The sequence below is a fragment of the Melanotaenia boesemani genome, chromosome 24 (genome assembly GCF_017639745.1).
Source record: "Melanotaenia boesemani isolate fMelBoe1 chromosome 24, fMelBoe1.pri, whole genome shotgun sequence".
In the NCBI taxonomy this organism is placed as follows: domain Eukaryota; kingdom Metazoa; phylum Chordata; class Actinopteri; order Atheriniformes; family Melanotaeniidae; genus Melanotaenia; species Melanotaenia boesemani.
In genome coordinates, this window is record NC_055705.1 from 12,495,430 (window position 1) to 12,518,079 (window position 22,650).

At 38.5% G+C, this 22,650-nt stretch overlaps 1 protein-coding gene across 1 annotated transcript in view; it reads right to left on the reverse strand.

Moving 5' to 3' along the window:
• Positions 1 to 7,773: 7,773 nt before the first annotated feature.
• Positions 7,774 to 22,650, reverse strand: part of klf7a (Kruppel-like factor 7a) — a 41,177-nt gene continuing 26,300 nt past the window's right edge. The window contains exons 3-4 of the mRNA XM_041979244.1: positions 15,926 to 16,049; positions 7,774 to 11,733 (exon numbers count right to left, since the gene is read on the reverse strand). Coding sequence (XP_041835178.1) covers positions 11,682 to 11,733; positions 15,926 to 16,049 — 176 coding nt within the window. The 3' untranslated portion in view covers positions 7,774 to 11,681. The remainder of the gene's footprint in view (positions 11,734 to 15,925; positions 16,050 to 22,650) is intronic.

Consider the following 22,650-nt stretch of genomic DNA (forward strand, 5'->3'; position numbering starts at 1 on the left):
GGTCAGCTGCAAAATTCTGTTGATGAATATTTTGTGAAAATGCAAGACAAGTTGTATTCATTCTCATGACTGTTTCATGAAGGTCAGTTTTGTGCAGGTGTGGTTGCAAAGTAGAGCAGAGCACAAACCAAATGAGTCTGCTGAATCCTACCAAAACAAATTTTGCTGTCAGAGGTTTTGATTTGCTTGGTATAAGCAGTGTTTCAAGCAGTTCTTTCTCAAAGTTTTCTCTGACATCCAGACCTCAACCTGACCTCTGCTACTCCTGTTTACTGTCATTCCTTAATCAGGTTAGAGCTGAAGGAATAGCTATCTGAAAATGCTATCTCCTAATGAACTTCTCCAGCTTTAGGGTTTCAAGAGTGTAATGAAGATGCTTCCAGGAATAAATAGCTGCTGGCTGTTGGGACAAAGTTTGAAGGTAATTTACTATTTAAAATGTAAATCATCTGGCCTTTTAACACCAATGACTGTGGACAAGTCTTGGTCATAACAAGCCAATTAAACTCTGGCAAAGCAAAGTCTCATGAAAGTTCATGGTCTTGAAATGTAATCTGCTGATTTGTTTCCTGAGACATGTATTTCTATTTTTTTTTCACACCCATGTTCAAAAAAATAATCAAGGAATACAATCGCACCATATAATCAAGTTGCCCTGAAAGTGTAAACAGAGAATCTCAAGCTACATTTTCCAGAATTAGTTATTTTCACTTAAAATAACATCTTTTCATTAAAATTTCCCCTTTTAAATCCATAAGAAAAAAATGGGTTGACTTTCTTTAAAGATGAAATAAAAAGTTAAAATAACAAGATATCTATATTATATATATTTTATGTGTTAGGCCTTGGAGGATTAAAATCTTTTACTCTGATTTTAGTCTGTTGTTATGATTAGTTGGTTAGGTTTAGGCATTCAAATCTACTTGCTTAGGACAGAAAAACCTAATAAATTTTTGCATGAAAACAGTGTCATCACATCTATTTACAAATATTCATAAAATTATTATGGATACTTGGTAAGATCTCATCACTGTTGGTCTGACCCTTTGGTTCAAGTTGTCTGAGGACTTAAGGGGGCGTCCCCACGACACTGGATTGCAGCAAAAACTCAAAAGTATTTTAGCAAACCACCTTTTCATCCCCACGTAGCCAGGGATTAGCCTCCATGAAACCGACCATGTCTGAAGCCAGGTACCAAAGTGGATAGGTTTGATTCCTCTACTGTCTGTGGTAATGTGCTCGAGGATATGACAATGTGATGAACATGCGCCGATTCCCAATCCACCCTTCCTCGAGTTTTTTTATGCTTTGTAGTCAAGCATATTTTTTGAAGAAGAAGCTCAACTTCTTTATTAGTCCAAATAAATGTTTCTCTTTTGCTTCGCTGTGAATCCTCAGCTATCTTCTCTTCTCTGCTTCCGATGTGAACTTCCTGCAACAAGCAGTGAGCCTTAATCTGCACATGCGTTGTTTTGCTCTAGCTTTGAAGTGTTACTCTTTAGCGCCCCCCACAGCCTTGTAGTATGTACTACAGCGGTGTCGTGGGGATGTTGAAGCCTTTCTAGTTTTTGCCACCATTTTCACACCTGAACAGGCTTCGGTGCCATGTAGACATAGCCTAAATCTCTTGAGCAGGGCTTCAAATTAAAACCTTGCAACCCAATATAAGGGTCTAAGTGAAAATTAGCCACTTTGACGTTGTTGATGATTTAGTGATTTGTCCTTGTAAGGTATGAAAAGCTGAATCCCGAGAAAGAGAACCAAACATTAACCATCTCCTGGTCAGTGCTGTTGAGGATCCATGCAGCCAGCCAGGGGCAGCACTTTAGTTTTATGGGCACACAATGCTGCCAATCACATGCAAGGACACACCAGGATCATAATATTATGTGAAAGAAGGAAGTGATGCTCCAAAGACAGGAAGTCTAGTGGTACAAACCAGATTCACAAAGGCATATTTTTAATGCATGTATGTCATTAAAAAAAATTCAGCTAGTGGAAATTTAGATTGGCTGTTAACTTTAGGAATCTAGCAGCCACATTGACTCGTGATTAAAAGAAAAAAAAAGCCCTACTCTTAAGGTGCAAATATGTTTGCATCAAAGCTCCTTTTCATCTAATTTCTTAGTATGAGATTGTAAAATCTAAAAGATTAAATCAATTAAGCCTTAAAATGTTGAAAGGAATGTTTCATCTCTCTTTCTCATCATATCTAAAATAATATTTTGTGCTCAGACTTATTGATTCTGAATTTTATTTTTCTTTAATCAGATTGCAAAAGTATTTCTTGTAAGAACCAATTAGTCTTAAGAATTCCATGTGATCTTACTTGATTCTGATGTTTTTCAAAATACTTTGAGTTATTTTCTAGAAAAAAAAAATGCTATTAGAGCTCAACGATTAACCCAGAGATGCCCTTTCTTTACTGTTTCTCTATCTCTTTTGCAGTAAATGTTGTATTTTGTGGTTGTAACCTTGATAAAAAGCCTAAAATACCTGGAATTGCTTTGGGAATAGGCTATCTGGCCATTCCTGAAGGGGGTTGGGTGGCTAAGGGGCATCACAAGGAGGAAGACTAATGAAAGCTTTATGAGGACGCCTCTCTGAATCCACAATCATGATTAGGCTTTAATTACAGAGAGGCCACCACGACATATTCCCGATAATTGAGAATACCTAAGTACTTGAATGCTTAAGAATCCATGGCTCACATCTCTTCGTAGGACAAGTCTAATTTTGATTTTTGATGATACCCTGCATTGGCACTGCAACTAGAGATTTGGAACTATTTTATGAAGATCAACTAGAAATACTTTATCTTGTCCTTATTGTCACCCAGGTTAGAAACAGAATATGATGACTTTGTAAGCTTGGAATAAGAGTAGGTAAGGCTTTAATCTTTTTGGAGCTTTCCCATCTGCACAGTACTGCCAGATATGACAGTAACATTCATACATGGCTGCCAGACATCTACAACACACCCACAGGCATTGGCAGCTCCCTCGGTGAAGTCTCATGTTGCAACCACAAGAAAAAAGGGCTTTATGTTCAGTTCGTTAGGTGAATCACTGCCTTGCCTGAAGAATCACCTTTTCTTTTATTATAGAGGCTTCAATTCAGCACTTTCATGCCATTTACACCCTCCTTCAGTGGCAGGAGCTGCAGCTGAATCATTGAATGTGAAACAAAGGCGTCGCTTCTGAAATGTGCCCAGGTGTTTTGTGGGTGAACAGCAGAGCAGAGACAGTAGACTGTTCAAGGGCAATCTCATAAGTCTGCAGGATACTGAACAATGGAATGCACTTGGGAAAAAAATAAATAATTAAAAAGAACAAAAAAGAAAACATCCAGTAGGACTGCTTTTTATCATTACATGTAGTATTTAGCTTTATTAGTTTTAATTTCCATTAAAAAAAAGCAATAATCTTGATGAGCCATAACAATTCTAAAAAAAAACTACTTTAAATCTATTTAAATCATTTTAATACTAATACACACCAAAAATGATATATTTCAACGATAAATGTAAAATATCAGCAAAATTAGAATGCCATACTAAATCCTGTTGTCCTACTGCATTTACTAAGATGTTATCAGTTAATACAGATATATGAAATGTAGAGAAATGGCTGAGCAGATGCATTTATCAGCTTATCTTATTATTCAGATTATTCTGCTTTGGATCTCTGCAGCAATTATCAGGAAAAGTAAACCAACTCCATCCACAATGTGTCTGCATTGATTCTGTTGTGCACACCATCAATTCCTGTTTAGAAAACGTTGTGGGTTGCCTTAAATTGTTTTTAAATGTTAACTTTCTTTACTTAAATGAATGTATAAAATAATATTAAGGATTTCTCATGGCTTAAGGAGTATAAGGAGAATAAGACCTGATTAAAAGATGTGGGGTATACCTTTTCTGAATAACAGGAAAACATAACCATGTACACCCATTTTGATACTGCCATTCACTTCGGTGGTATATGTTCTTTCTGGGCATGCTTGAATCACATGGGGGGATAGGTATGAGTTTCAAGAAAGACTTGAAAAATGGTGGCAGCAAAAGTGGATTATTGTGTGTGGATACAACATTTTTGTTAGAAACCCTGTAAAAGTTCAGAATTATTTAGCATCTTGACTGAAGGTGGGAATCTTCAGTCACACATGGCTGCAATGCAATTATAAAATGATTATTGGTGCATTTTTTCATCTGTGTGACCACTTGACTATTACCTCTACTTTCCAAGTGGAAACGTATAACATGGTTTCTCACATTTGTCATTACAAACTGTAAAGACAAAAACTTGTTCATCTCTGGGTTAATGCAGGACAGCTTCTGTTTCCACCACATCGGAGCAAAACATGGAGCTGAATCTGATCCTAGTGTTCATGGGTTGATCAGAATTTTTACAGAGTCCTTCCAATAACCGCGATGCTTTACTTCCCACTTTTAATGAAGAAAGTACAGCTCGGCCATCATATCTGTTATGTGCTCGCCACAGACTCTCCAGCACTTCTGCCATTTAAGGTCCGCCTTTTGCATTCCTCAACATTGTGTTATTAACATTTAAAACCAACTGAGCCAAACTAACAAGTAGTCTTTTAGTTTTTGGTTTTTTTTTTAGACTCTGTTCTTAGATTTGTAGTAGTTTTTTAAAACAGTGAAGGAAAAGTCTTTGTTTGCTCCCTCAGTGTTGCATGACAGAAATTAACATGTGAATAAATTAGCACAACACATATGACACAGAGTAATGCTATTTGTCTACAAAGAAAACTGTCATTTGCTGCTGAATTAAGGCAAAAAGGAATATCATATTAAACTTCGATTAGAATTCACAAATGCATTTGTTTCTGTATAATTTGACAGTTGTGACGGCCTTTAGCTAATGAGCCTCAGTGGGTCTTGTTTTGTGTAAATTGGTTTGATTTTGTGTTGCAGGTTCGGGGGTTGATGGCAGATTGGAGACAGGTGGCCAGGGTCTCCATGTGCCATTAAAGGTTTGCCCTTTCCGGGGCGAAAAGGGCAAACTTTCCTGGCGTTTTGTTTGGTTGTTTTTTATTTGTTTTGGTTAAGAATTGTTTTCAGTTTGGTAATAAAATATGTTTTATGAAAGCTCCCTAACGTCTTCCCTTAATTGTTCTGGTCCACATGGTGACCATAACATACTATGGAACAATTTTATTAACAAAGAATTTCTGGGCTTTGGGAAGAGGTGGAAATGGGGAGGAGATGGATTATGTGAGAACAAAAAAGATTTTTCAAGAACTGGTAGGAAGCTAACTAGCTTGAAGAGTAGCAGTCTTGTCACTGGACTGGAGTGTAGTAACATCCCAGTTTATAACGTGGAAAGTTTGACAGCACTGAAAAAATTAAGTAATAAAGAGTAACAGAGGAAATGTAAAGAGAGCTAGAACAAATGTGAGGGAACATCTTTTTCATCAAATTTATGCTTCATGTAAATACTGAACATTTATAAACCCACTTGTTCTCTTATTTTGCTTTCAGAGAAATTAGTATCAGATTATTGGCTTTTATTTTATTTATATTTTTATTTTTTATTTTCCTTGGTGGAGACCCCCTAGTTCTAGTTTTCTATTTTATTTATTTTTTTTTTTTTTACTTTAAATCTTATTCTTTTGCTATGGTTGGTCTTATTGTTTGCAATAATCTTGCTCACAGCTCATCATGTGAGGTCTTCTTGGATTCAGAGCAGCTAAGAGTCAATATTAGAACCACTTTTGCTTGCAGGAAATGTTTGTTTTGCTGTGGAGACACAAAGAACTGGTCCAAAATTTGATGCTAGCTCCTGGGCAGCACTGCAACTTCATAAGCTGAAAAAGTTTCATATTTGTGGCTTTCATTAATACTAGGTCTGAATAGCTTTGTCATTAGCTGTAATAACTTCAGCAAACTTAAAGTTCAGTATCAGATAAAAGTAGAACTTTAATAATCACCTGTTCATTGTGTTTAATGTTTAGAATGCTAACAAATGTAGCTACTTAGCTACATGTTGATCAGCATTATTTCACTGTTAGCATGTTGCCTGTTGCTAGCATGGCTTTAGGCTCCATGACTCAGTGGATGACAGTGTGTCTGTGAATGTGTGTGTTAACCTTTAATACACACTGATGTGATTGTAGTCCATTCTCTGCCAGAACACATTAAGACCGTTTAGCTCTGCTGTGAACTCACATAGCACCTCATTTCCATCACATGGGATGAGAATGATGCTTTCAAAGTGCTCATGGGACGTGCGACCTTTACTGAAAAATGACTCCATCGTTTCTAATTTCATAATGTGTCTCTGTGTTTGACGTAGTAGGTGTAGTTAGGTGGATAATATGCAGTCTGTCTGTAATTACAGATAAAAGAACATTAAGTTCGACAGATACATGTAAGCTTCTTGATGAGGGTGCCCATTTCAATTAGGGTGCATTAAATGAAACAAAAAACCTTATGGGAGTTTCTCACTGCCAGAGCCAAGGAGAATTAATACACTGCATAGGGCCATTTACCGGGGAGTAATTACTCCCTAATTAGCCATTAGTTATTCGATTACCCTTTTATCAGCTAGTCATGGTCAAAAGGCAGGAATAGCGGATAAGTCATCACCTTGGTTGGTAACAGATGTAATTAACATGCTGTAGCTCCCTTAGAGGGAGCTGACAAGTGTGTGCATTCAGGCAAAGTGAAGGTATTCTGGCATATTTCCTACATTTGATCAAAAGGAATGATAAACCACAGGCTTTTTATTCATACAGGGGCTGCAAATAGCAGACAGAGGAGAGTGTAAATTAAATTTTCCTCCCTTTTTTTCTAAGTTTGTGAGGTTGCATATTTAACCCAGAATCTGCAGCCAGCCTGCAAAGATGCTCTGGTCAGTGCGAACAGAAGTGAAAGGGTATGTGAATGTACTCTGGGTGCTTATTGTTAACAAACTGAATGGCTCTGTGATTGAGACTTGATAAGAAATCAGAAAATATTCAGTGTGAAGATGGATGATTAGGTGCATATTGTTACTGGAAGAAACCGGTATTAAACAGACCAGCCAAGAAGCATGAATACTCCATGCCAAACTGCTTCTACCATTTATTACACATAATTACATTCTTAAATAAAAACGATTCACCGAACAGTTCCTTGCATAGAGATATTACAATACCAATTTAAAAAAGGAATTATGAAACAAACCAGTAACAAAAATAAATCTTTCTCATTTTTCCATAATAAAGAACATTATCGTACCCATACATCATAATATACAAATGATAAATTTGAAACACTTTGTACAGAGAAAGAAAAGGAAAAAAAAAAAAAAAAAAAAAACAGGAAAAAGGTGTAGAAGGAAAGGAGAGGCAGAGGCGGAGGTAGCGGTGGAGGGGGTGGTGGGGTCGGACAGAAGGAGAAGAGTTGAAAGAGATCATATCTGAGAAAATGGTAGGGAAAAGGGGGGGAAGGGAAGGAGGGAAGAACAAGAGGGAGAAGCGATGAGAGAATGGTGGTAGAAAAAGGGGTGTGTGTTTGATTTAAAATTCAGGCCTGGTGGAAACAGAGGTGGTGTCACACATAGCAATGCATGTACCCCCCTCTGCTGAGAGTGAGAGCTGCAGTCTCTGACTCTTGCAAAAGTGGCATGAAAAACGGTGAAAAACACACAAGGACAATACGTGTCTGAGTCTATTTATGAGCAGGTTGTGTTTGTGCATCTGTAGGAATCTGTCTGCATGTGCCTTTAAGTGTTAACAAGAGTGTCAGCATGCATGTCGTTTGTGTAAGTGTGTCTGCGGTGTGTGTAAATCTATGTTGCAAGTATGCATGATTGTGTGTGCAAAAAAAAAAAAATAAAATAAAATAAACAGCTACTATACAGACTTTTGTGATCAGTGTGTCATCAACGAGGGTTGTGTGCAGTGTAGTGTACAAGCGGGCAGAAAACATCAGATATGCAAGTGAGTTTTTTTTTCCCCAAAAAATTCAGAGTGCAAATACAAACAGACAAAAGAACACACAGGCACAGCAGAATTGACAATCATTCATTAAGATGACACAGAACTGAACCGCATCCTCAGAGACGACATGAAACAACCTTCCCAGAAAACACATTCACATTTGAAATCCCAGTTTTTGAGCTCTTGGCGTACATATAAAGACAACAATTTGTTTATGTCAGCTCACAAGAGGAGTCAGACTAAATTTTAAACTGTCTTGTAATTGGGATATTTCCACATCTTGGCTCCTTAAAGTCTAAACGAAACATGAAAAGCAACATAATTAGTGTTCAGTCCAATATCCTAAGCTGTTTTTCATTGATAGAGAACATGAGCAGATACAAAAACAGTAAAAATAATATTTAATAAAACCTCCCCAGCTTCATATTCCCACACATTCACAACAGTTCAACAGGAAAGTATCCCATTAAAATACTGAACACACACATAGAGCTGCCATCAATGATGCAGTTTTTACCCATGGGTTAAACTACTTTTCTTCTTTTCATCTTCTACTTAGACCATTATACTAAGCAGGGATAAAACAGGCTAGCAACCTGTCTGTCAACCAAATCTCAAACGTTTACTCTCGCGATGACTTTTTAGTGTTTTTTGAAAATAAACAAGTAGTTTTTAAAAGCACTAACTTTACAAATGGAAGTCTGTTCAATGTTCAATGAGTCCATTCAGTGGATGCTAATAATCCAAATCCAGATGTCCATCCTCTAACCGATAATCTTTTCCTAACCTTAACCTAGTTAGTAATTCTTTGCAAATTGGTCAGGATTGGAAAAAGATCTCTCTTTTTTTTCATTTCAATTAATCCCATTAATGGCAACAATTTCCTGGACCTTTTACAGATATTTAAACTCAGGACACTGTTTCGAATTGGTTGCTGATTTAGCTGATTGTTTTGGACTTTTTTTAGTAGGAATCTGTGCTGGTTCATTAATAAAACTCTGCACCTATCAAATCTATGCACCATGCTATAAAGCTCAACTGTTGGGATATACATTTTACATCATTGCTTATTCTCATGAAATCAAATGTTTCTGTTTTTCAGTGTTAATGTTAACAATAAGCATTAAAATTGGTTTAATTCTTGCTTTCTGATGCACTTAAAGGCTTTCATTCTGACTAATTTTTGATTTCTACCTTTAAATAAAGGCTTGAGACTTTTTACTCTTAAACTACCCCAGCATCCAAATGTGGATTTGCTTGAAGGAATGATGAGCTTAAGAAGAGGCTTCTAACTCTGTGATCCAATATAGAAGGAATTCAGCTGTTTCCACATTAGGAATGATTGGGTTACCTGCTTAGCTGATGCAGGATTTGTACCAGCATCTACTTCTAGAGCTGCAGACAGATCATGTCAAGATAGGATTTGACTGCATTTATACAGCGGAACTGAAATGCGCCCATGGTAAACAAATAGAAATCAAATTTCTCTCCCTTCCACAAATGCAGACTGCTTTGTGCCTCAAAATATTTAAGAAAAAAAAATGAAAACACCTTCATGTAGCTGTTGCCAGTAAAGTTAGTCAGAACCTCGACAGTCTCCTTTTGTCCAAGCTGCCTGTTTGACTTGTGTGCGCTTGCGTTTTCACCCAAAATGTTATATGTGGATTTAAGAGATGACGTCTAAAGAGCTGGATTTTATTTCTTTGTTCGGTCTGACAAAAGTCAGGTCACACAGAATAAATGCTAGTTCCCGTTTTCATGGAGCAAATGTATGGTGTTTCATTGTGCGTGTGGGTGTCACTCTGCTCCGCTTACATGAGCTGATGGGGCAGTTATCATTGCTGACCGAGCAGATCCTTCCTCCCCCAACCCATTTCAGCCACCCACTGGTAATCTGCACTCATGCTGGTCCAAGAGAACCAGGAAAATGTCAAAAGCTACCAGCTGTGACCAGCTGGTTATTCCAAGTCCAATCATTCATTTCTAATGTGAAAAAAAAGAAACAAGAATGGTGTCTGGTATGATCTTTACTAACCATTCAGTGTTTTCATGGATCTGGCAACATGTTCAGGCCTGCAAACATACATTCACATTATTTTTCTCTGACAAGACCCGGCTGAATGTGCCTTCTGGTGAGTCCTTCCAGGGTATAAGTCTGCACTGAGACATACATGTTGGTCAGGAAGTCACCAGGAATGCGCATGGATGTGCGGAGGCCGGATTCAAAGAGCTGTTGGGAGCTGTTTTAAAAATGTTGCTTTAAATGAAGTCAGAGAGCTGCTCGATTGGAAGAATCATGAGGGCAGGACCTCCTCAGTCCAGTGGCTATTTTGGTGCCAATCACTCTCAAAGACTGAAGAGATCATTTCAGGCATCCCCCTTTTCCTCCTTTTTTTTATTGTTTTGTTCATTTGGCTGCATCCATTTCCAGTGAATTCTTAATTTTAAAATGGTATTTTTTCGAACAAATAGGAGAATCTTCTTAGAAACAATATAGCCTTTAAATACATAGTGATCTGGGTTGTGTTTGGTGTGCTGTTGCAGTCAGCTAGCTGCTTAGACTTGTGCGTGTGGCTGTCCACGCAGCGATGGCCTGGGAAAGCCAGTGTTTGGTGAGTCCTCAAATGTCTCGGGACAGCAGAACATTTTTTTCTTTCTTTCTTTTTTTTTTTCTTTTTTTTTTTTTTTTTTTACAAAAAGTTTTCAAAAAGTCAATTGTGCAACAGTTTTTTTTTTTTTTTTTTTTGACAACTCATAAGAAGATCGCAGAGAAGGAAAAACACTCTTAGGAGTCGCCTCACATCTTTCAAGACGCTCGGTTGCGGCTGACATTCGAGGAGACTTTCCCAGAGAGGATTACTTAGTCTGTGTGGATGATGATCATAAAGTAAGCCAGCCCCCTGGATGACCTCAATCAGTCTTTGCAGCACATCAATCCAACACATTCTCATCTTCAAGCCTTTGAGAAAGCCAATCTAAGATTCCATTTAAACAAATGCTCTAATAATATTAAACCAGAAGGATTTAGTTCAGATGACATGTGGTCAAATTAGCATTTGCCCAGCAGAATAGACAACAAACCCTTCAGTGACTTGTAAAAAGGCTGCGGCAAATTTGAAGGAGTGAAAGCTGTTGTCCTCTTGAGTTTAGCTACTGCTGGAAATGAACAGTTGTCTTCGAATCAAAGCACTTTACAAGGGTAGGAAATCTTGAATGTGCAAACAGCAGTTTGTGCTGTTGGTACACAAAAAAAATGACTGTACATCTGGTCCAGTTTGGCAATGGCGTGCTCACTGGCCTGTGGAGCATTGGTGCTTGAAAGGGTTTCACAGAGGGACCGCTACAAAAGCCACAGGGACTGATGAAAATAAAGAGCTGCCAACCACAGGCATGTGGTCCGCCACTCATCATGTAACAAATCCTCTCGACACATACGAAGGGTGGGATGGTGCATCTTTATTGTCCACGTGTCAACATACGAGGGGACATCGGAGAGGTGGAGACGTGTCCTTGTGGCACTACGGACCAAATGGCTGAAAGTAGGCTGACGAAGTCACTTTGGATCAGTTAGTTTGACTGTAGTTAGTGCCTCTGCCCTTCCCGTTCAATTCAGAAGAACCAAATCTGGTGTTTTTGAGTCTGTCCCGCTATCGCTCTCTGATATTGGTGTCAATATTCCATCTTCTTCCACTTCGCCTCCATCCACTCCTGCTGACCTCTCTCAAACCCCCTCAGATGTGCCTCTTCATGTGCAGCGCCAAGTGATCCGACCGCGAGAAACACCTGCAGCCAAACAAAGAGAGAAACAGGGAACAGCTCGTTAGCTTGTTACCAGTGCAAAGGGGAAGAAGTTTGTTTTGTCGATTGAACTAAATGTTGCTGTTAGCTAGTGGGTGCTGAGCCACTAATGCACATGCAATTAGTATATGTGTAACTAATTCATAATCAGCATTTTCAGCAGCTCTCCTAATGACTTCAGCTGTGCCGTGAATAACTAGAGAGCCTGCAGATGGATCTGTTGAAACTGTGGAGGGAGAGGAAGGGAAAGAAAAAAGGCAGCATGCAAAACATGTGCTGTAAAACGACTGCTAAATTAGATGAATCGAAGCCTCTCATCTGAAATCAGCCTTGTGGAATTGCTGGGGCGTCGCTGCACAGTGAAAAATGAAATTGCTCGAGTCTATTTATTCTTTTTAAAGATGGCTTTTAAAATATTTGTTAAAAATTAGGTTTTCCAAACAGATTGCCACAATACTGACATAATAAGTGCTTTCAGCTGGTGTTTTGTGTACTCCATGCATGCTTATACACACAGATGCAGCCATAAGAAGACTTTTTAAAAAAAAAAAAAAAAAGCTCAGCTTGGATCAAAAGTGTTTCTGTTGCAAGCTTGCAGAGTAATACAGCCCCATTCCCATCAGAAGCGCTTTCCAAAAGGGAATGTTGCTTTCCACATAATTAGGGGGTTGTTATAGAGTTTAGTTAAGTGTTTAAATTCAAAAATACTTTGCAGGCTGTAGCATGCTTAAGCTAATTTCAACTCTATAAAGTTTAGCTGGTTGATAAAAAAGGAAAAATCATATTTTCTAAGATTCATTACCTGAGGTATTACAATACAAATTTAACTAGAAGGAAATTGACAGTTTAAACCCTGAAAAATCTTCTGCATGTCTGCAGCTGTTGCTTCCTCCTTCTACTGAGACAGGAGCAACTGTCTGAAGTGTCGAGATGAGTCAGTGTTTGGCCAAGAGGGAGAGTTTACATGTGACGAGCCACAAGTCATCTGTCTTACTGTCACACCTGCATTTGTGTTTTTTGTCTCTCTTCGTGCACACAAAAACACACACATGGGATGAATGAACGGCTCCAGAGACATTCATCAGTGTTTGTGTGTGTGTGTCACTGAGAGTGTGTGTGCTCGATGAGACAGATGGTAAAGTATGAGTCACGACTCGGGGGCACGACACCAGCTGGCACATCGTGGGTCTGTCTCCTCCCGCCCTCCTCCTCCCCCACACTCAATCTTCCACCCCAACTTTTCTGTCACCCCCTGTTTTGCCTCTTCCTTCATCTCAGCAGGGTGCGTGTGTGTGTTTGTGTGTCGGGGCTGGGCGCCCTGTGACACATGACAAAGGTGGGCCCAAATTAGGGATGTGCCTGCAGGGGCGGGGGAGAAATGAGAAATCAGGGGGGAGGGATACTGTATTTACTGTCTGCCCAGCTGAGACATGATTAAGTTGAATCTGCCTGGCCCTCTGTTCCTTCACAATCACACACACACACTTATCGACATTAAGGCAAAGTACCCCAGGTGAAGAGGGATTTCTTTTTTGTCCTTTCATAATGAACCTATGCATGATTCAAGAGGTCACATATTCAGTAACTTTCTGTATTGTGACCAATTTCCACACTGTCATTTTTCTTTAAAAGCCTCATACAGTGTATTGTTTACAACGTTTTTGACAATGTAATGACGTCTTTATTAATGCCTGGCTTCATGAATAATTAAACACTGTTGCATATCATTAAAAAAAAAGAGAATTTAGCTAAAATTGTGCTGCATAAGATATATAACACTAAAAAGGAAGAATATGAAATACAAAAGATTTTAATATTTGTAATGGACAACAACCTTTCTTCATGTAAAATTTAAAAAAAGTGAATGAAATTCAACTGAAAATGTAGTAACAATGCAATTTAACTTTCTCTATAATGTCAAAACTGTGTGGGGGGAACAGTCAGTAAATGAAAAATACCTGATTGTTCCCTAAAGGAAATTTTGAAAAAGTCAATTCCACTTTTTTTTGGTATTGAAAAAATGCTATCTCTGTAAAGTGAAATTTAAAGTTAATTATATTGATTAAGCTTTTTGCCTATCTGGAAAATGTAGAAATTTAATATATAAAAACTGACTAAATTTTTAATAATACAGGTATTTGAGCAATACAAAGAAAATTAAAGTAGAATGATGAAATTTTCTTGGAAAATTAAAAATATTATAAAATACTTGTTTGAGAAAAATAAACTAAAGAAATTAATTAAACAAATAGGACTTTAAGAATAGGGGGACACATGTGGATACAAATAGAATTGAAACTTTTTAGAATTTCAATTAATTTGTAAGATAATTTGTCATTTTTCACTGTGATCAAACTTGAATATTTTACGAAAAAAAAATTCAAATTAAATCAAATAAAATTCAAGGAAATACAAATTTGACCATTTTTTTTATCCTGATGTATGAGGAACAAAACATACAACTCAAATATAAAAAATGTGAAGTACAGTTAAACAAAAAACCCACAAAATGCTCTAAAGTACAAATTTAAAATAGACTGCAATGTGTTGGCTTAACATTACTCAGAGATCTCACAGGTGTAAGAGTCTGAAAAAAAGTAGTGTGCAAAGATTTGTGTCTTACTCAAGCTAATCTCATTTTTAGAGTGAATTATGGTAAGTAGAGCCTTGAAAATGCATTATAATTAACCAAAGCCAGCAATTAAGAAGTGTGACAGGCAAATTAGTTCAGAGCAACCATGCACCTTTGCACAAGTGATTGAGATAACTGGGAACTTCTCTGGTATGTAAAATATCAAATTGGAGGTCACATGTGGCAATTAAAGAATTTAAAATCTTTTTCTAATACATCTTTAAACAGAGATTTTTTATCCATTTCAATTCAGGATTCATGCTAATTTAACACAATCACTTCCATTCATATCAAAATAACAAAAATCCTCAACTCCATCAGACATTTAAATGAAAAATAAGTTTTTTTAAAAAATAGGTTGTGCCACATTCTGTATATTGTGCTTGAAAATTTTAGTATAATCTAAATTTGTAGACATTAAAGCCGGATATATTTTAAACATTACTCCTTAAGTAAAATATTTTTAGAGTTTAGTTATAATAACCAAGTTGGTACAGTCTGACTTTATCACAGTTATACACCACACCTTTGGATTTTAGCATTTTCCTCATAAAATTTGATTATTAAAACAAAGCAGCTTTAAATAAGTCTACATGTTCTCATAAATAAAGTTGTAGGCTTACCCTTGGTTGTAGCCACTAATGATCTATTAACAATCTACACCGATACATCAGTTCAGTGATCCAGTAGTGTCGATCCAAACTGAAAATATCGACCTTTACTTTTTGTTTATAATGGCCTTAAAAGTCACCAAATCATATTTTTTTCTAAGGCTGCACAATGTGTAAAAATATTTATCATCATTGCAGTATCAACATGAGTAATATTAATATTTAAAAGACAAGTTTAGATTTGTTTTATAACAAACCAGTATGCTAGATTAGAACCATCTATTGAGACATTTATTTATGTATCGCCATTTATATCGTTATCACAATATTCAACAATATCGCATATCGAATATTTTCATAATATTGTAAAGCGCTTTTTATTTGTAAATGCCAATCACTCTATACTGGCAGATAATTTTAAACACAAATTTTAATGGATGACTATATAGTTGGATGACACTCATAAAAATGACAGATTGAACTAATAAAGTCTCTATTAACAACCACAAAACTTCAGCTTTACATCCCACACAGTTAGGTGTAACAGCACTAATTGGTCTACACTTATTTCATACTCTGCCCCCGTCTGAAAGCAGCCTCCAAATCAAGGCCATGTATCATCATGTGAGAATATTCCCAATTAATATGCAGCAGCAGACCTAATGTGAACACAGTGAGCATCCTTTGGATCCCCACTGAAAAACTGAGCAAGTTGGGCAACTTGCTAAGTCACACACATTAGTAATCCTGCCAGGACGCTTGCAAACTGGGTCAGTACCAAACACATTTTAGGTGTGTTCCCAGTGTCTTGTAGCACTTCTTTACTACACCATGCTATGTACAAAACACAGAAATAGTACTTCAAATAGTATACCTGGAAAAATGGAGGAAAAACATATCAGACAGAGGGAAAGGAGGGATTGTTTTGACAGACCTGTCACAGTGGTTGCACTTAAAAGGCTTGGCGCCGGTGTGTTTGCGGTAGTGCCTCGTCAGCTCGTCGCTCCTGGCGAATCGCCACTCGCAGCCCTCCCATGAGCACTTGTACGGCTTCTCACCTGAGGCATGAAAACAAAAAAACACTCATAAACAACACTTTAATCTCTAACTCACCGATCACGTTCTTATTTTATATGCGCTCCTCTCTGAACCATGACCTCATGTCTCAGGTGCCTTTGAGTTGCCGATGCAGTATTTTGCAGAGGTAAGAATATCCTGTAAACTTCATCTGTACTATAGCTGTATTTCACTGATAAAGATCCCAATGCTTCACATCACTTTTAACTTTTTTTAGTGGACTGGAAAGAAAGAAATGCAAGGTTTAACTGGAATAGAGAAGCTCCCACTGGTGTCCAATCTTGCTGAACAAGCAGAAGATGAGTGGAGGGTTGAGAGAAGTGGAGCGAGAGAAGAAGGGGTGGGGGATTGTGGCAAGGTGGATGAGAGACTGAGAAGAGGTGAGTTGAGACCAGGAGAGAGGAAAGTGGAGTAGGAAAGAAGTGTTGCCAAAGTGGATTAAGGCAGAGGAGGCTGCAGATATGCCGGCAGGGGAGAGGAGGGGGAGGGTTGGTGATAATTAGGCCAGTCACATAATGGCAAGCAAAGCCACAGCCTGCCAGCTGCGTCCAGCTCCGAAGATGTCACCTGCATCAGTCACATCCCATCTGGACTGGTGCTCATGGTTGAATTCAGACACACTGACCAGCTCTGCTTGAGTGGTTTAGGCACAAACACAGGCTTAATTCACTGAATGTGATTATCAAAGAGGACAGAGTCAATGGATCACCTGCTTTGTGTTGACTGTCAAGATTAAAAAGAATGCTTTTCTAAAGATACTGGGGCATATTGTGGCATTACCTTTACCAAGTGTTGCAGAAATCTCTGATTATATGCATAAAAAAGGAGTTTGTTCCACATTTTTGTCCCCTACTTAAAAGGTAGGTGTCTTAAATATCTCAAACATGAACAGCAGTTACATAGCCAAGTTGACCCAAACGCAACGCAAACCAAAAACAAACAAAATGACAAATCTCTCCACATAGAATCCATCTTAAGCACTTCCTATCAGTAAAGAACCATATTGCAGAGGATTCCATTAGCAGGGATCATACATGTTAGTTAGGTGAGAAAATGGGGCACAGCAGGTTCTAGCACTGATGAGGTGATGAGTAAAGAGTGATAAAAGATGACCCTCCAGCCAGCACTCACGAAAAAGCAAAAAGACAGACAAATGCAGCTTATAATTTGATTTGGACTAAAATATATTATTTTAGTATCATTTCATTGCAATGTAGGTGAATTTAAGATTTAATTAAATATATGATATTTAAACTTTCTTAACAACATATGGAATTTTCAGTGCTTTTGGTTTGGATCCAGGAGTCAGACATGTCAACACTGTGGAAATAGATCCCAACATACTGCCTCACTTCCCTAAAAACCCAAAACAGCAGGTCTGGGCCATCCGGCTCTGGCCAATGAATTCCCGCGAGGCAGGGATGCCTGAGTGTGTTGCCTAGCAATGGTAGCAAGAAGAGGGGGGCGTGGGGGGATGCGGTGAAACATGAGGAGGCAGTAGTCAGTGCAGCTGGCTGGATCTGGCAACGGTACGCTGCCATGCCACTGGCCAATTACCGAGCACGCTGGCAGAGCACGGAGGCAGTTGCCTAGCGACAGTAACTGTAGAGCTGTACAGGGCAAGAGACGGGGAGATAGGGGGGCGGGGAGTGGGCCGCGGTGGTAGTGGTGGTGCAGGAGGAGGAGGGGAAGGATGTTGGAGGGGGGGGCACAAAGAGACCAGAGCCTGCAGCAGTACATAACCACTCAGCTACCGACTCCTCCAACGATACACTGCCCAGGTTGCCTAGCAACAGATTCCCCCCCTCCTCCGCTCTTCTTTCCCTCAAGATGCCCTCGTACAAACAGGCAAGTAGAGCAGGTACACACTTTCCGTTACAAACACACAGAATGGAAAGGCTACTTTCAAAACAGTGCTACACACACTCTGACGGTTTTAAATGGCAATCAATAACCTAATCCACTGGATTAGCTTGAACTCAGAAGCATAATCTGATTATGTTCTGTTACTTTTGGATTACTTTACTTGTAAAATATTTAATGTAGATTATCAAGCTAAGTGGATTATTAGCTCTGATTTAAGGAATTAGGATTGTGGACATTTTAAATGTCATTTATCTATTTATGTTGCAAATGATTTAATATGAACAGCATTAACCACTTTACTGCCACTATTCATTCTGTTCAGGAAAAACATGAGGCATCAGAATGCTTTTTCCCTTCAAAAACATATTTATTCATCTATAATCTGATAACTGGGTGTTTCCTGAGTCACTGTAATCCCATTATGTGTAATCTGTTACTTCCGAATGCTCTCATACACAGACTCGTGCACACGCTCTTTCCAGCCTCTCAGGTGCCAGCGTTGGAAGTTAATTACATTCCCTCCATTAGCTGGAGTTGAAGCAGGGCATCCGGGTCTCTGAGGTCATTATAGAGGCTCTTGGAGAGCACTTTATAGGCTCCTGCCCACAGCTACCACTGCACGCTTGGAGATGAGAGAGTGGAAAGAGAAACAGGTTATGACAAAAAGATGGGAGATGGAGAAAGAGATAGAGCTTTGGTAGAGATATAAGAAAATGGTGAAATGTAAGAATGAGATAAATATCTGTGGAATCTATAGAATTCCATATGTTAGTTTTAAAACAAATCAAAGATACAGTTAAGAAAACACGAGCAATACTCTAAAACCTATTGGTGAATAGCTTAGTCCTTCAAAAAGTCAGTGGGAATGAAATATGAACACGAATACATACAGACTGATGGTGCACAAGGGTTAAGACTCACTGGAGGGAAGAATAAGGGAGCAAGATGGGTGAAAAATTGAACCAGGAGCAGAGTAACCCAACAGTCCTCATGTTTTACCCTGCCCAAAATCTAATTGTACCATTCCTTATCTGCCATAAGCCTATTCACAAAAAAGCTCTACAGGGCACTGTCATTTCAACTCAGCCCGTCTAATTCCAGATTAAATCGTAGCCTTTTCTCCGTCAGTAATTTATGGAAATAACAACTAAGAAAAAGAGGATTTGAGTAATGACATCTTTAAACTTGTCAGGATAATGGCTCAGTGAATGAGGGAGCCTGTGGCACTGCTGTCTCTTTCTGAAGAGGGTCGCTGCACAGTACCTCCCCTGTTCCTGTCTTCTGTCTTTATCTACTCTTTGTTTCACTCCACATCACTCTTGCCTTCATTTTCCTTCTGCTTCTTTGGTTTTTTGTCTCTTTTTGTCATTATGTGCCAACATTTTTCCTCTTCATCATTCTACCTTGCTAGTTTGACTAACAAGAAAGATGTAAGATGGAAAGTGTCTCCTGATGGAACCTTGTTTTGTAAATGGAACGTATAACACACTCATTAAATCAATGTAACGTCAGGTGAAGGAGAAGAGTTTAATAAAAGGAAGATCTATTTTTTTTTGGTAAGTCCATTGAGGTGTGCAATGAAATAATCTCTAAATCAATCAGTCAGATAGTAAGTAGGAAACAAATGATAATATCAGTCATTTATCAAGTGAAAACGGTAGCTGGTTTCAGCATCTCAGGCTTGAAAACTTGTTCTTCCATTGGATAATGCACGGCAACCTCCACTTCTTCCACATAAGTTATAGTACGCTTCGTGCATGTGGTTCACTTGACATAAACTAAGACCTAGGGTTTTAGCGATGACCAGAGTTCATTTCTTTGGTGCATCAGAATTTGGTGCATATTTACATCATCACCCAATGAACCAGATTTTCCAGCTAAGGTTGGATTGAGAGGGGCTGGTGTGAATGCACCCTGAGAGCAACCGAGCAGCGTTTGGAGCAATTTGTCTTGCAATCCACTAGAGGGCGCTCTAAAAATTTGGCTTAACCTTTTGCACTTTGTGGTTGTTGCAGAATGAATCGACTTTGATGATAAACATAAGTCGCCTTATTTTTGCCCCAATCAGGAAAACCACTGATAATAAGTAGGTCTTAGTACTAATAGACTTGTTTAGGCCTTTTATGACTTTCAAGAATATGGCAAAAATATGCTAAGACTCATGATCATACATTGATTAAGGTAAGGAGCCACAACTATTTGGTTATGGTTAAAAACTAGAGATGGTAAATGTAAGCTGTTTAAGCTTGCATATACACAAATGTCATCTGGTCCCATATTTGGAGAAACATCCACATTTTCAGCCTTAATTCTACTCTATAGCCTGATTGCATGGTCAACTACAGCAGTCTCTTGTTAGGAAGCTTAAGAAAAAAAAAATTCCATTAACAGGAACTTGTGAAGCCTGAACTGTTCTCATAAACAGATTGTAAAAATGAGAGAGCTGCACTCAATCCCATAATTTTTTTTTTTTCAAAATGCACCAGTCTTAAAATGCAGTTTAACATCTTAAATTCAGCTTCAAACATCTGTGTTATGTTCTTTTCTTTTAGTCATTAAAGCTTCATCTAATCACTGGAACGATTTTTGGATTTCTGCTTGGCTGTTTGGACTTCCTGTCCAGTACTTTGCTGGTAGTGTTTGTGACTGGACAGCACCGGTGGCACTGGTCTCCCAGAGTTGGCCCAGTTGGCATGGAGCTCAGTCACAGCAGCTGTACACATGCCACACTGGGGAAATCAATGATGGCATGTCTGTGCCCTTTGTTGCAGCCATGCTGATGCCTGTGCACCACGGAGGGTGTGATCACACATACAGGGTGCTTCTATTATCCTCAACATGCAGAGGTTGACAAGCTGAATTTCTTTTCGAATTCACACCCATCAACATACAAGTGCACACATGTCAAATCTTTGGAGGACAGCTTTGGTGATCCGTCAACTGAGCAGAGAATAAATTTAGACAGCAGGGAGCAAAGAAATCTAATTTGAGTTGCTGTAACTTCATTTAGTTTGATGGACGTTCTTTGCTGTATCCCTTCTGGTTGAAAGAAACAACTATATGTATCATATGCCAGTATTCAACTCATTATACCCCTGAATGCCTCCATTAGAGCGGCGAGTGATAGAAACCAAAATAGCCAAGCTCAATTACTTCCACCAAAATCTTAAAAAAAAAAAAAAAATGTGCACCTTCACAATCAAACCAAAAGAGGAAACACTCCAGCGCTCAAATAAACACCTCGGTCATGTTTGGTGTGAATGAAACCAAAAGGTGCTCAGCTGGAATCCTGCTAATTAATAGCAGCAAAAACTGACACCAACAACATCTTCTTTTTTTTCTCAATTAATGAAGTGAGCACACAGTTTTTAATATATTCTGATATCCCAGGAAACCAGGAAAAAAACAGCATCCTAATATCCTTCCTGCAAAATCAGACAGTCTCCAGCCTCAGACTGAGAAACGACGACCCAGACTTATAGAACACATAGAGGACGAGAGGTCCTGGAATAAAGCGGGGAAATGGCGGCCTATCCAGGTCAATCCATCCATCACTGTGCAGTTACTCAGACAGAGGACAGCTCCCTGACAGAGGTCTGAGTGGTTTGGGAGTGAGATGGAGGAGCGGGAGAGTTATAGCTTCTGAACCCTCCCCTCTCCTTTCCTTCTTGAGAGGAACCTTGACAAGGAGGACCTGCCCTGATTTGGCACGAAGAAGTGCTTAGGTAGATAAGATAAGAGAAGTGGATTTTCTTAAAATCATCACTTTTTTTTATCTCACGCTGTGATATTTCCTTGTGGAACAGAGTCTGTACTGCGATTACAGAGCTGTTTTTATCTTTTAACATTTCTTATCTGGTGCATTTTCTATGTGTGCCAGGAAGCAGGTAGATTTTCCTCAATTATCTCAAGTCAGGTTATCATGGACTTAAAAACCTAAATGGTTTGAAGGATGGGGGGCAATGAATGGGTGGACTGATCTTGTGCTTATATAAACCATTTAGAGATAATGCTGATACCACTTTACTTCGAAAAAAGTCATAATTTGTCCCTCACCTGCAGAAAATGTTTTAACGGTTATTTTCCATTATATACTTAATTCTCCAGAACTGGCCTCTATGCAGAATAATGGCTGAGTTGCAAAAACACACTTGGTAGGAAAGAAAATTGGATCATTAAGGGGAGAAAGTAATAATAATGCACATCCAAAGACAAGAAGCGAGTGTGTCATGATCCATGGAGAAAGAGAACTGAAACACACAACAGCCAGGATGCATCAGGATAAAAATATAACAAAACTTTATTTAACAAAACGAAAAGCACTGACAGAGTAGAGAGGCCAAAATCAGATGAAGTAAAATAATGAATGGAACTGATGAGAATCTGGGAGGAAACAAAGAAAACTAAGGATCATATGTTGTGAGGAAAGTGATGATTCATATAAAGCAGGTGTCTGTAAATTAGTAACTAAAATCTTGTGTGAAAACTAAATGTACAAGAGGCTAGTTCTACTGGAGAAAACAGGAAAAAATCTAGGTAGGTGTAAATTTGAGCATATAAACACAAGTCAAGAAACCCTTACAGAAAAATCTCCTTCACATGTGGTATTGGAAATGTGAAACACATGGGAAACACATGGTTTTGCACATGGGAAACATAGTTTTGAAATATTTTTATGGTAATAACATGTGAAATCCATATAATCATTTAGAGATA